Source organism: Gymnoscopelus microlampas, assembly GCF_963454915.1.
Source record: "Gymnoscopelus microlampas genome assembly, contig: SCAFFOLD_152, whole genome shotgun sequence".
In the NCBI taxonomy this organism is placed as follows: Eukaryota; Metazoa; Chordata; class Actinopteri; order Myctophiformes; family Myctophidae; genus Gymnoscopelus; species Gymnoscopelus microlampas.
The window spans coordinates 48485-61635 of record NW_028155679.1 but is presented as its reverse complement, the minus strand read 5'-3'; the positions used below and the strand labels follow the sequence as shown (position 1 = coordinate 61635).

The 13151-nt window shown below is 40.7% G+C and overlaps 1 protein-coding gene across 1 annotated transcript; it reads right to left on the bottom strand.

The window, feature by feature from the left end:
* Positions 1–2520: 2520 nt before the first annotated feature.
* On the bottom strand, positions 2521–11651 carry LOC311041325 (uncharacterized protein; the record flags this gene model as incomplete). The annotated part of the gene is made up of 6 exons (XM_084086228.1): positions 2521–2592; positions 6879–7012; positions 8395–8511; positions 9074–9214; positions 9851–10067; positions 11574–11651. Coding segments are annotated over 6 exons (759 nt in total), but the record flags the coding sequence as incomplete, so codon positions are not given.
* Positions 11652–13151: the final 1500 nt, after the last annotated feature.

The window sequence follows — 13151 nt, the reverse complement described above, 5'->3', positions numbered from 1 at the left end:
GAGAGAGAGAGAGAGAGAGAGAGAAGAGAGAGAGAGACGAAGTGAGAGAGGAGGAGAGAGAGAAGAGAGAGAGCACCATGGAAACGGAATAGATTGAGATTGTAGATCGGCTATTTTCAGAATGAAGTATGTCATACGTTGAAAAATGTACTCTCAAATATGCATTTCAGGTTATCTTTACCATTTGCACATGTATTCATTGATACAGTCATGTTGTTTGCAATTCAACTTAAATGAAGTCTGCAAGTGAGGCTTGAACTGACGACCTTGTGATTGTGAGGCACTCATTTAAGGGAGACGCCATTGGACCAACAGACAAGGAACTGTGAAAAAGGAGATCACACAGATGATACAGTTTCAAGCAAATAGCTGAAAAATCCTGGGTTTAAGTGTTTTTCAAACTGCTCAAAATTGTGGACAATCTAAGGGCGGAGCTTACTGGTCAAAGCGATAGATGTGTTCCTCATGAGTCAAGGCACAAGTGTAAGCAAGTTTCACGACTTTCGGCCAAACGAGGCATGACTTTTGCCTGTTTAAAGTTTGCATTTTCAAAAAATTGCTATAGCGCCCCCCTTTGGCCAATTGGAGTGAGATTGGTTTCAGTGATATTTGGAATGACTCTCTACATTACTGCAACGTTTCAAAGAAATGTGAGTCTTGCATGTATGTATTAGGGGCAGATGAATAATTTTCATAAAACTGCAACAGTTAAAATCTATGGAATCCTGGGATTTTGGAGCAATCTGCACGAAACGTTTAACACTTGAACTTTGGACCTCTGCCGACAACTTCTAGGCGGCGGAATTTCCATAAGTGAAAAAATGCAGAAGTTAGGAGCCAATGGCTGTTTTTCATGTAATTCAAAATGGTGGGCGATCTAAAGGTCAGAGGTCAAAAGTCAGACCACAAAAGTTGTCGGGCATGAAGAGACGCATGTGTGTATCGAAGTTTCATGGTTGTAGGTCAAACAGGGCATGAGTTGTACCTGTTCAAAGTTGGCACTTTCAATTTGAGTGCTATAGCGCCACCCTTTGACGAATGAGTGTGAAAATTATTTCTTGGTAGTTTTCATGAGCATCTACCATATGGCCGAGTTTCGTAAAAAGCGCATGCACGGTTAAGCCAGAACTGGCAAAAACAAGTATTTTTCAAACTGCTCAAAATTGAGGAAAATCTAAGGGCGGAGCTTAATGGTCAAATCGATACGTGTGTTCCTCATGAGTCAAGGCACATGTGTAAGCAAGTTTCACGACTTTCGGCCAAACGAGCATGACTTATGCCTGTTTAAAGTCTGTATTTTCAAAAAATTGCTATAGCGCCCCCCTTTGGCCAATTGGAGTAAGATTGGTTTCAGTGATATTTGGAATGACCCTGTACATTTCTGCAAAGTTTCAAAGAAATGTGAGTCTGCATGTATGTTTTAGGCGCAGATGAATAATTTTCATAAAACTGCAATAGTTAAAATCTATGGAATCCTAGGATTTTGGAGCAATCTGCACGAAACGTTTAACACTTGAACTTTGGACCTCTGCCGACAACTTCTAGGCGGCGGAATTTTCATAAGTGAAAAAATGCATTAGTTAGGAGCCAATGACTGTTTTTCATATAATTCAAAATGGTGGGAGATCTAAAGGTCAGAGGTCAAAAGTCAGAGGGTGAAAGTTGTTCAGCATGAGGAGACGCATATGTGTATCCAAGTTTCATGGCTGTAGGTCAAACAGGGCATGAGTTGTACCTGTTCAAAGTTGGCATTTTCAATTGAGTGCTATAGCGCCACCTTTGGACGAAAGATTGTGAGAATTATTTTTTGATCGTTTTTCATGACCATCTACCATATGGCCGAGTTTCGTAAAAAGCGACAGCACGGTTCAGCCAGAACTGCGAAAAGTGGCAGAAGAAAAAGAAGTGACAGAATACTGCCAATAACAAAACAGGTCCAGAGCTGAGCTCTGGCCCTGTAATTATAGCATTAAAAAATTAAAAAAATTAAAAATCGGGCCAATCTGAACTGGGGGGCACAAAGTCTAATCTGGGGGGGCATTGCCCCCAATAGGGCCGACACTGTATTCTTAACCCCTTTTTTGGTAGGTTAAGCATCATGCTTCTCAGTTCGTATCACTGAACAACCCAACCTTCAGAGATGCACACATACATATTTATTTAAACTTATCAAGTTGGTCCATGCTCTTGATACACAGACCCCTTGAGTTTTTTCTGGTGCAACTGGTTTGATGAAAACCTTACAGTTAACAGTCCAGGTGGATTGAATCTTGTCCTGTTTCCTGAGTTGCCTCGCCTGCCAGCTGATGTCAGCATTTCTTTTAGTGAGGTGCTCATTAATATAAACATCAGACCCTTTCAATTTCTTTCCTTGTTTTAGAGGATCAACTTTATGTTTTCCGTTTACAAAACGAATGATAATGGCAGGCTTGCCTTCCCCTCTCTAACTGGCAGTGTATGGCAAGCTTCAACATTGCCACTATCAATAACAATGCGCTTTCTCTCAAAGAATGCAGTAACCTGCTCCTCATTGGTCTCCTCATGACCTGGACCTTCCTCGGTTGCTGAACCTTTCACAGCATCCAGATGGGTCTGATTGCAAGACCAGAGATTATGACATCATTGATTCTGGAGTACTGTTCCAGATCAGATACTCTGTTCTCCAATTGATCAATTTTCTTCTCTTGTTCCAGGTTCTTCAGTTTCAACTGCTTAATTTCCTTCAGCAGATCTGTTATAGTGGAATTCTGCTTTGTTAAAATTGCCATTTCGGCAGACATCATGTTGAATGACTCCTTTATCTCCTCCATATCTTTGTTGGGGTTGGGGCAGCTTAAATATAGATTCTACAAGGATACATACACACTGTAATGATATTTATGATGATCTGGATGTTGGGGCAGCTTAAATACAGATTCTACAAGGATACATACACATTGTAATGATATTTATGATAATCTGGATGTTGGGGCAGCTTAAATACAGATTCTGCACATTGTTATATTTCTGAGGTCTGACATTCCTCTTTCTGACTAAAAGATGTGTCCTCAGCACTTCTCTTCTGCCTGAATATTGACATAAATAGTTGTGTAATGTTACACCCTGTACAGGTGTCACCAATGATACTAATTAACAACAACCTGTATGTATTTTAGAGGCAAGGAACCATGGAACCATCTGGAAGATGAGCTTTCTACAACATCACTTCCTTCAACGTAATGAAGCTGTTCTGTTTTCTCCATCCATGGTCTCTCTGCTCACTAAAAGGCCCTGTTCAGACTGGCAGCCCAAATCACATTGTTGTCCAATCCAGATTGGAACTAGATGTATTTGATCAGGTCTGAACAGCATAAAACCACATGGAAACTGATTCTTGTTTGAAATGTGATTCAAATGTGATTTCTAAAGATGTGTCTCAGTCTGGATATTCTGTCACTGTAGCAGGATTTATACTTTGTCGTACAACGGTGTCCCTTGCCGAAAACAGATGATATACAAGTTCACAATGCGACGCGTTGTGAACTTGTAGATTGGCTATTTTTGAATACACAAATCTGATCTGATTCACTTGCAAATAACAGTGTGAACAGTCAGTCCTAAAGATCATATTTGAGAAACAAATCAACAAAGGCTTACTTTAAATCTTAACACACAGCCTGTTAAATACTTATTGATTTAACCACTTGAACCCCAGCGTCCATATTCTAGGGGGAAACATTAGCCAAAATAGCAGATCTACAAGTTAACAGTGCCTCAAGTTTGCGACACATTGTGAACTTGTAGATCTGCTATTTGTGGCGAAGAGATTTGGAGTAGACGCTAACTCTATCCAGTTCTCTAACACTACAGGTGTTTAAGTGGTTAAAATCAACAAACCTTGTATTGGCCCATCATCACCTTTGAGTGTAATTGATCATAGTATGTTGTATAGCCTACATGTAGGTAGTGATGATCATAGTATGTTGTATAGCCTACATGTAGGTAGTGATCATAGTATGTTGTATAGCCTACATGTAGGTAGTGATCATAGTATGTTGTATAGCCTACATGTAGGTAGTGATCATAGTATGTTGTATAGCCTACATGTAGGTAGTGATCATAGTATGTTGTATAGCCTACATGTAGGTAGTGATCATAGTATGTTGTATAGCCTACATATAGGTAGTGATCATAGTATGTTGTATAGCCTACATGTAGGTAGTGATCATAGTATGTTGTATAGCCTACATGTAGGTAGTGATCATAGTATGGTGTATAGCCTACATCAGGGGTGTCAAACTCATTTTGGTGTCCGGGCAAGATTGGTCAAATGGTGACTTGAGGTGGGCAGGAACGCACATGCGCGCTCACACGCATTCAGTTATACAGCATTGTTTTTCAATCTGTTGTCTTGTCTCAGAAAACAAACAATGCAATTTGTAACAATAATAAGGGTAATAATAATAATAATTATTATTATTATTATAATTATTATAAACCATTTTAAGTAGAATAATTAAATTTGAAGTTAAACAATACCTGGTAATGTGTGTGGGTGGTTAAATAATTACATTTATAGAACAGTGGTGTAAAGTAACTAATTACATTTACTCAAGTACTGTACCTAAGTACAGATTTGATGTAGTTTTACTTTACTAGAGTATTTCCAATTTCCAGAACTTTCTACTCCACTACATCTCAGTCACTGCTATCTACAGTATATCACTTTAAAAAATGTTTTATGAAGATTAGCTACTTTAATTATTTACATTTACAAAAATAGCAGATCTACAAGCTCATAGTGCCGCACTATGAGCTTGTATATCTGCTATTTTTGAATAGCCAAATAGATCTTAAAATGACACAGATGCTTTCCCAGATTGAATTTAAATACGCTCCGAGTTAAATTAATACTGAGGATTTCACTGGGCAAGCTCCTGAGAAATAAAAGAAGCAGCTTTGATACATTTAAACTACCTATTACCATTATTATATTTTCAAAAATATCAAATTTAAATGGTGTAGCCAGCATGAAAATTAATCTAAATCACTTGCTGCTCCCAGACACCTGACATCTCTTTGCTTGAACAAACTCAGTTTTCATAGCACTGAGAGAGAGAGAGAGAGAGAGAGAGAGAGAGAGAGAGAGAGAGAGAGAGAGACCGTGCTGACTCCTGTGTGAGGATCAAAGAGTAGCCTATCGCCATTACTACTCGACTAGTAGTTGAATAGACTCTTAACGAGCCAATCAGCCACAACATTCCACAGCTGGGGAGACAATGGCAGGGCCATCAGAGGTACTCAGCCAAGTAGCAGCTAGTGGGGGAGAACTGCTTGGCCGCACGGCAAGTGAGTGCAAAATGCGACTCTGTCTGTTAGATGTAGTATCAATTTACTATTTTTAAAAGTATTTCCTGGGCCGCCAGGGACCTTTCCGTGGGCCGCAAAACGCCCGCGGGCCGCGAGTTTGACACCGCTGGCCTACATGTAGGTAGCAACGTGGTGTTGTTTCTGAAAAGCTGAAGAGCTTATAGAATGTGTTATGAATGCAGAATGTTATTTAATTATCATAACTGAACATGTGAATTACAACAGAGGTGTTGGTGCTTCATAACAGTGCCAGACCAGTGAATGGCTGAGCTGACAGCGGCTGTGCTCAGTCTATAATGTTTTATAAATATACTTATAATACTGCTTAACACTGTATAATTACAAAAAAAACATAAATACTAATGATTAATAACAATACTCATAACATATTATAAAGCCATTTATAATTTATAAGGTCAAGTATCACACAGCTTCATAATGACAGGTCACTTACAGACTCTTTTATTTTGGCCAGGATTCTCATAGTTGTAATACATTATAATAATTATACAATGCATTATCACTGCTCATTAAACATAAATAATCGAGGCAAAAAATTAAAATAATGGTGATATTGATTTGAAGTCATAAGGCCCAGCCCTACATCATACGTTTGTCTGATATTATTTATAAACTCAGATTGATACTTTGAAAAAAACATTTTGTTTAACTAACAGCTTCTCTGCGTATGAGTATATGTGCATTTAGACCAAAGCGTTTGTCACAAACTGCAACTAAAGATTTTTCCTCCCTGTATGAGTCCTCATGTGTGTTTTTAGATTACTGTTGTGACAAAAGCCTTTGTTACAATGTGCACAAGTAAATGGCTTTTCCCCTGTATGAGTCCTCATATGTGTTTTTAGATCACTGGTTTGACGAAAGCCTTCGTTACAAACTGAACAAGTAAATGGCTTTTCCCCTGTATGAGTCCTCATGTGTGACTTTAGAGTAATCAATTGACTAAATCCTTTGCTACAAACATTACAAGTAAATGGCTTTTCCCCTGTATGAGTCCTCATGTGTATTTTTAGATGACCCTTATGAATACAGCCTTTGTCACAAACTATACAAGTAAATGGCTTTTCCCCTGTATGAGTAATCATGTGCGTCTTTAGATTTCCCTTAAGATTAAACATTTTGCTACACACTGTACAACTAAATATTTTTCTCCCTGTGTGACTCTGCATGGAGTGAGTTTCTTTCGATGATTTCAGGTCCTGGGACATCTTGTTGCTCAAAGACAATCTCTGTCCTTCCACACTTTGTGTCTTGTGTGACTTCAGTGTGTTTAAAGGTGACTGATCTACACTGGGCTCCCACTCATCACTGTCTTCAGTGATGTCAGATTCAGAACAGTGTGAAGAGAGGAGCTGGTCATCACTAGTTGGATGTGATGTTCCACAGTCCTCTACATCAGCTTGTGTTTTCATGTGTTCAGTTGAGGTGCTAGCTACAGGCTCTGTGTCTCCGTTGTCACCATCATCACCTTCACTTTTCACTGCTAGTAATGTCAGCATTGGCCTATCAACCTCTTCTGGTCTTTGAAGAAGCTCCTCCTGCTCCTCTTTAATGTGTGGAGGCTCTTGTTCCTCCTGGACCAGACTGGAGCTCCTCTCCTCTTCAGGGGAAACTTCCTCTTTACACACAGGGAGGTGCAGGACGTCTAGGAAAAAGATACAATGAGAGACCGGTAAAGGTGTGAACATTATTTTCATGCAGGGGTTTCCTCTGTTTAATGATAAGCTAGTGCACACACATCCACATCAGTGCCCAGGTTGCAGTTCTCAACAAAGGAGAATAAAGTATACACATCTGTAAAAAAAGCTCCGCTGTTTTTATTGCATTCTCAATTTCCTGATGCGCCCATCCTCATCGACGGTGCTGCAGTGGAAAGGGTCAGCGAGTTCAAGTTCCTCGGAGTACACATCGAGGAGGACCTTAAATGGGAGACGCACACCACACACGTGAAGAAAAAGGCTCAGCAGAGACTTTGCTGGCTCCGCCGCCTGAATAAGCTTGGAGTAGGACAGCGCATCCTCAAGCTGTACTACAACAGTTCGGTTGAAGGCGTCCTAGTCTCGCGTAGCCAGACCCCACAGAAAATGAAAAACAGCGACCTCTGTTTCTGATATTGTCTGTGGGGTCTGGCCGGAGGATAATGGAAGACCAGTGCGCAGGGAAACACCGGTTTCATATCTGCCTTCAGCGCATCACTTCCGGTTGGTGCGACTACGTTTTCATTCCCACTAACAATATTTCTACACGGAACACTAACACCACTTCTCCCAGAGAACATGGATGGTTTTGGTTGTAAGCCCACTTGTTTCTATGATGAAAGAGTAATTTAAAATGTGAATATCTTTCCGTGGTTTTGTCCGCTCCGAGGACGCTATTGTTAAATTAGTTTCGGCTAGTTTCGAGGGGGGAAGGGTGGATGGACACGTGAATCCCGCCCACTACATTTGATTGGGTAAAGCGCGGCCTCCTTCCTGATCTGAAGGCACGCCCACTTGTAGCCAATGCGCACACGTTATGACGAACCGCTCCGACAGATTCCACCGCAGGTCAGAATCTGTTCTTGAGAGATTAAAGGCGTCCTAACAGGCTGCATCACGCTTTAGTCAAAATGCTAATCTTAAGAAACACATGTTGATACACACAGAGGAAAGGCTTTAGCGGTACACTTTGTGGCAAAAGCTTTAGTCAAAATGCTAAAGATTACTTTTTGTTGCTCTCCCTCATGGAGCTACTTGCGGATTATACCAGGGTCAGTCCACCCTTAGGTGAACACGCACTGACCCTCTGCACCTTAATCCCCAAACTGTGGAATGAGCTTCCACCCCATGTTAGAGCGTCTCAAACTCTGCCTGTGTTTAAATCACATTTGAAAACTCACTTGTACTCCTTGGCGTTCGAAAATTCTGACAGAGTTGCTGTTTCCACTAGGCATTGTCTATTGTTTTGCTCTTGTATATTTTAGTATTCTTTTGTTACAGAGTGTACAGCACTTTGGTTAAACACTGTTGTAAAGGGCTTGACACTTACTGAGATCTATGTGGTCTTCAGGTTCCTGTTTAAGGTGGTCTTCAGGTTCCTGTTTAATAGAAACAGTCCTGGCTGGAGAACTCATCTTCACCTGCAGACTGGACTCCACACACTGGTCTGGAACGAAGGAATAGACTTTAACAATAAGGACTTTGATGTGACATGAATAAGGACTTTATATGATGTAACATGACTAATGACTTAAATAATAAGGACTTTGATGTGACTTGAATAAGGACTTTAACAATAAGAATTTGATGTGAAATGAATAAGGACTTTAAAAGGTAGGGTAAGTGATTTTCTTTGGTTAAAATAAGTGTTAAATAGCTCTATGATTAGGAATGTCAGCTGGACTTAACTGAGAGAAGCAGCTGCTGTATACTTCTCCATTCAAGTGTTTTAACAATCGGATTGTGCTCTTTGTGTATTTCTTCTAAAGATTCGGTAATATTTATTCGGTTTGAAAATAATTTCGGCCGAAAACCGAATATGCATTTTGTTGCCTTATTCGGCCAAATATATTCGGTGTATCCCTAGTTTAAACCACAGTAAATAAAACAATACATAACTATCCTGTACAACTTTATTACAGGTTTAACCACAGTAAATAAAACACCACATACCTATCCTGTACAACTTTATTACAGGTTTAAACCACAGTAAATAAAACACCACATACCTATCCTGTACAACTTTACTACAGGTTGCATCCTTGCATCAAACAGTCCACGTCCCTCTTCCGTCTCTCGCTGTTCCTCTGACAACATTGAATATCTTTTGGAGGCCATCTCTCTAGATACTGTAGGCCTCTCCCTGTGGCCTGTGGAAATCACCAGTAGAAACAACTTAGCAACCTTACATACAGAAAACATAATTCCTGACTTATTAGATTTTTACATACAGTACAGTAAATATCTTGTTGTCTGCTTGATATTCTGCCTCAAGTGTGTGTGTGTGTGTGTGTGTGTGTGTGTGTGTGTGTGTGTGTGTGTGTGTGTGTGTGTGTGTGTGTGTGTGTGTGTGTGTGCAGATGTGTTTGCGTTGGGAGCATACAATGTGCGTTCCACTCACAACTAATCAAACAGGTAAATTCAAGCTTTCTCACCAGGAGAGAGTCTTAAACGAGTGAGTGACTAGTGACTAACCCTAACTAGTGCATCCAGAAACTAAATCATGGAAAAGAAGCAGAGGTTAAAATGTTATTTAGATAGATTCATATGTTGACCTGGAATCCTATAGGTTGTATAGTTTCAACGTACAGATGATTTATTTTGTGATATTATACTGTTTAGACTGATGTTAGGTTCTTGGTTTACCTATGACCCTAGATTACCGAGGCACTACACCGTCTCTATACATTTGATGAATGTGTTTACCGTGATTACTTTAAGTTGCTCTGGATGAAGAGTGTCTGCTAAATGCCTAAATAGAAAATTGCAAAGAGCTCGAAACCTACTGAGATCCATGTGGTCTTCAGGTTCCTGTTTAAGGTGGTCTTCAGGTTCCTGTTTAAGGTGGTCTTCAGGTTCCTGTTTAAGGTGGTCTTCAGGTTCCTGTTTAAGGTGGTCTTCAGGTTCCTGTTTAAAGTGGTCTTCAGGTTCCTGTTTAAGGTGGTCTGCAGGTTCCTGTTTAAGGTGGTCTTCAGGTTCCTGTTTAAGGTGGTCTTCAGGTTCCTGTTTAATAGAAACAGTCCTGGCTGGAGAACTCATCTTCACCTGCAGACTGGAATCCACACGCTAGTCTGGAATGAATAATAACTTAAATAATAAGGACTTTATATGATGTGACATGAATAATGACTTAAATAATAAGGACTTTGATGTGACATGAATAAGGACTTTATACGATGTGACATGAACTTTGATGTGATATGAATAAGGACTTTATATGATGTGACATGAATAATGACTTTATATGATGTGACATGAAAAATAACTTAAAAAATAAGGGCTTTGAAATGACATGAATAAGGACTTTAAAGGTAGGGTAAGTGATTTTCTTTGGTTAAAATAAGTGTTAAATAGCTCAATATACTGATAGTACACATTTCTATAGAGTGTTTGTTCAGTAACAGGAGTCTCCATGTCTCTCCAGCTCTTTATTAAACAGCAGGTGCATATTCAGGTTGGGATACCAATGACTATCCAATCATGATAGAGAAGTCAGTCACATGAAATTGCAAGTGATGACACACATAAATGAGCAGACAAAATCGGAACTGGAACAAACTATGAAAATGAAGCTGATAAATGGGTACTATCTCCTGATAGGATGGAAATGTGTTTTGTGTTTATTAAAGTCGCTTTGGATAAAAGCGTCTGCTAAATGACTGTAATGTAATGTAACTAAAGAGCTGGAGAGACATAGAGACCCCTGTTACTGATCAAACACTCTATAGCAATGCCCCATTAAGAACCTCTCACTCCGCTATACAGCTCCGAGATGAGGTCCTATGCCGAGGTCTCCCACAATCTGTTGAACGGGCGCAAAGTAGTGATGCGCGGGTTGACCCGTAACCCGCGGGTCAACCCGCGGCGCGGATGGGTCAAGTCAGAATTTCAGAGGAAATTATGCTGGCTGCGGGTGAGCGGGTCAGCCGCTCTCACACGCAAAAAGAAAAGAAATCACATGCTCTTGTTTTGTCTTTATTCCTAATAAGAATAAGAATAATAACAATAAAACAGTTTGAATATACTTGGGGATTATTTTCTAACCGTGATTTTACAGAATAACAAAAAAAAATCGCGGGTCGCAGGGCGGGTTGAGCCATAGATTTATATATGGGTTCACGGGGCGGGTTGAGGCGGGTTGGGTTCCGTCGCGGGGCGGGTCATGAAAAAAACCCGACCCGCGCATCACTACCGCAAAGGGTCCGCTGTTTACCCTTTTTGCCACATCTTATCCATAAACTAATGGTAGATTCCAAAGCGTAGAGATGTTTAAGGTTTGGTTGGGCACAAAAATGTTATGTCGGGGACGAAACAACCTGTTTAAATCTCTCATTTAGTCAGCCTGTGGCCATGTTTCCCATTGTAGCCGAACCGGGAGCAGTACTGGCACCGGACGTAGGGGGGGTTTCCGGGTTGAATGGGAAACATGGCCACGGCCTAAAATATTTTGAGCCCAACCAAACCTCAAACATCTGTACTCTTTGGAATCTACCGTTAGTTTTTGGATACGATGTGGTGAAAAGGGTAAACAGCAGACGCTTTGCGGCCGTTCAACCGATCCTGGGAGACCTCGGCATAGGACCTCATCTCGGAGCTGTATAGCGGAGTGAGATAGCCTGATTATCAGCCTGACGCTGAGTGGAGCTTGGCTGCAGTGTCCGGGATTACCAGGGGGAGGGGATTAAAATGTCCCTAAACCAATCAAAAGAGATCCACGGATCCGCCTACATCTGACGCCATCGCACAGCTTGTTTTAGCAGAGATTCGCTGATTGGCTTGTCGTTAGACCACCCCCACCTCCGACTCTGATTTGACAGGTTTTTCTTCGACCGTGAAAAGCCATAGGCTCACATTATGACACCAGACCAAGCGGAGCAGTCCACTCAGAGGGTGGGCGGGGTCTATGGTCTGGAACCAGGCTAGGAGTGAGGCCAACTGCCTTATCCCATGTTGTTGAAGCGCAAGGGGGCGGGTGGGGAGAGAGTCAGCGCACTGAAGTCAAGGCACAGACTACTGTGTTGTTGACGGACAACGGATGCACGCTTATGAGAAACAACACAAATAAAACCTGGCAAAACAGTTGCGTGCATTAGAGCAAGATGAGGATAAGGGAAACATTCAGTTTAAATGTCCAGTTTGCTCATTCTAATAATGTGCTTAAACTTTCAGGAGAGCCTAAGTACAAATATCCTTTTCATAAATGATATTTGTACTTAGGCTGTCCTGAGAGTTTATAATATTTAGAGAAATTTAAATTTTCAAATACAAAAGTAGTAGTAGTAGACAAGAATTAGCAAACTGGACATTTAAACTGAATGTTTCCCTTCTATAGCAATGATAACTATCAGCATATAGAGCTTTAACCTTTTAACAAAAAACTTTTAGTTTTAACCAGAACACATCACGTACCTTAACTTTATTAATAAGGACTTTGATGTGATGAAGGTTGAATATGAAACAGAAGGAACAGAGGTTGTGAAGAAGTGAGACTGGACAATGAAACCAGATGTCTTTAGTTTTTACCAGTACATCACTTCATAGCCATGGTTCACATGACGCTTGTGTTTCAGGGCTAATCACTTCATTAATGCTGGACAATATGGACTGCATTTGATATCAATATCTTTATGGTAATATTTATTGTCTCTTCTTAGCTTAACAGTTAAAACACACACACACACACACACACACACACACACACACACACACACACACACACACACACACACACACACACACACACACACACACACACACACACACACACACGCAGCTCGTGTTGAATAGAATGTGTTTACCAACCTGCAGTGTAAGGATGGATGTCCATATCAAAGTCAACGTCCAGCAGTTTGTTTTGTGTCTCCAGCAGAGTTTCTAGTGTCTCTATCTCTCTCTGGAAGAGGTTGCACATGAACTCTGCAGCCGCACTGAGGCGCTCCAACACAAACACTCTGACATTAAGCTTCACACTACAAACATCAACACCACGCTGTTTTTCCAAAACACACAATATCTCCTCTCCCACCACTGACGTCATGTGTTCATTTATCTTCAGCCGTACAGACTCCATTTGACTCATTTTACCTC